General features: G+C 61.4%; 1 protein-coding gene across 1 annotated transcript in view; it reads right to left on the bottom strand.

Moving 5' to 3' along the window:
* LRRC46 (leucine rich repeat containing 46) overlaps nucleotides 1-1,710 on the bottom strand; it is a 4,285-nt gene that overhangs the window by 1,209 nt on the left and 1,366 nt on the right. Inside the window, exons 2-6 of the mRNA XM_009332124.1 lie at nucleotides 1,552-1,648; nucleotides 1,349-1,457; nucleotides 888-934; nucleotides 590-699; nucleotides 110-161 (exon numbers count right to left, since the gene is read on the bottom strand). Of these exons, the coding sequence (XP_009330399.1) occupies nucleotides 110-161; nucleotides 590-699; nucleotides 888-934; nucleotides 1,349-1,457; nucleotides 1,552-1,648 (415 nt within the window). The remainder of the gene's footprint in view (nucleotides 1-109; nucleotides 162-589; nucleotides 700-887; nucleotides 935-1,348; nucleotides 1,458-1,551; nucleotides 1,649-1,710) is intronic.

The raw sequence follows: 1,710 nt of genomic DNA, 5'->3' as shown, positions 1-1,710 counted from the left end.
GCCAGTCTCTCCCCTCACAGCGGGGGAAACTGAGGCAGGGAGGGCGGGAATGTGTATTGCACGCACCCCCATGTGAGAACTGAGGGTTTTCCCCCTCCCAGGCCCTCACTGTTCACTTTCTCCCGTCTGCAAGCAGAAGGCCTGGTGCCACAATAACAACGCTACAGGGGAAGGAAAGGAGATATTATCTCTCTGTCCGTCACTCTTCTGCCAAAAATCACCCATGGGAGGAGCTGGCTGAAAGATGCACGAAAGGTTGTCAGAGCTGGAGCAGCTTCGCCATGAGGTTGAAATCCCCAAGTCTGATCCGAGCCGCTGAAATGTTCTGCCCAAGCAGGGCACAAGGTGGAAGCAGACACCTGGAGTCTGCCAGCAGAAAGGATGGCTCAAACCTGGCCACAGGGGTCCTCTGGTGTCATGCTGGAACACGCAGGCCAGCCCCAGGGTGGCTCTGCTGGGTCTCTGGCTGGGACCTGAGGGCCAGAGGCCCTGGCTGAGACTGGACCAAGGGTCTGCCAGCGTTTTCCCGGTACCCGAGGCACCCCCCGGGCAGACCCAGGCCACGTCCGGACCCTTTCCTGCCTCCCACCTGGGTCCAGCATCTGTATCTGGTTGTGGGACAAGTCCAGGACGCGCAGGTGTAGCAGGGGCCGCAGGTTCTCCACTCTGCGGATGCGATTTCCAGCCAGGGAGAGGAATCTGCGGAGCACAGGGAGGGCAGTGGTGTGAGGAGGGGGGAATGCCACAGCCCCCAGGGTCAGAGCCAGCAGCACCAGGCTGTCAGGGGCTGCAACTCAAATCCCCCCGGCTCTGCCAAGGGAAGGAGGGAGCCCCACTGTCCTCTGACCATGGAAAGCTATCTCCTTGGGGGCAGGAGCTGCCCGTACCGCAGGTTGGGAAAGCAGCCCAGATTCTCGATCTTCTCAATGTGGTTCTGAAAAAAAAAACGCAAAAGCAACGTGTTTTTCTACTGCATGAAAAATCAGACTTCAGGAGGCACCCCGGAATCACTCCAACCTCACACAGACAACATGATGTCCCACCACTGCCATGGGAGCTTTATGGAGGGGGTACGGGGCTGTGACAGCACGGGCAGACCAGCACGGTTCAGAAGGACCCCAAGGCTCCTCATGCGGGTTTGAAAAACACCGAGTGGCTGACGCCAGACCCTCGCTCGAATTCCGTCGGTGGCACTGTCATCGGAGGGGAGCGCTGCCAGCCCCTCTGGCCATGCGGGGAGGCAAAACTCCGGGGCAGAACTGGGGGTGTTTGTGGTCCCCCCGAGGAGGCCTTTACCCGCAGGACCAGGGCTGATCCCCACTGCCCCGCGCCTGCCGTAGTGCCTTACCTGCTGCAGGTAGAGGCTGTGAATCTCCCACAGGCTCTGGAGTCTCCCAATAGCACAGATGTTCTCCCGGTCCAAGCGGACGGTCGAGGGGGACACCAGCTCCGTGGATCTAGAGGAAGGGGGACGCTCGGGGTGTCCTTTGTGCCAAGAGACCCTCCCTGGTCAGCCTGGGTGACGAAGGTGGGCCCTGTGCAGATCCTCACCGGCTCTTTGGGTGCGGGGGCTCCACCAGCCGAGGCAGGTTCCTCGTAGTGATGAGGTGGTCGGTGAGGGTCACCCCCGGAGATGTCTCCTCATGGCCTGCGGGAAACCCAGAGTGACGGGGCCCAGGCCAGCGGGGTCCAGACCCCCCCCCCCAACCC

Source organism: Pygoscelis adeliae, unplaced genomic scaffold (assembly GCF_000699105.1).
Source record: "Pygoscelis adeliae isolate BGI_AS28 unplaced genomic scaffold, ASM69910v1 Scaffold1250, whole genome shotgun sequence".
Taxonomy (NCBI): Eukaryota; Metazoa; Chordata; class Aves; order Sphenisciformes; family Spheniscidae; genus Pygoscelis; species Pygoscelis adeliae.
The sequence above is the reverse complement of the archived record's forward strand: the minus strand, read 5'-3'. Positions and strand labels throughout refer to the sequence as shown.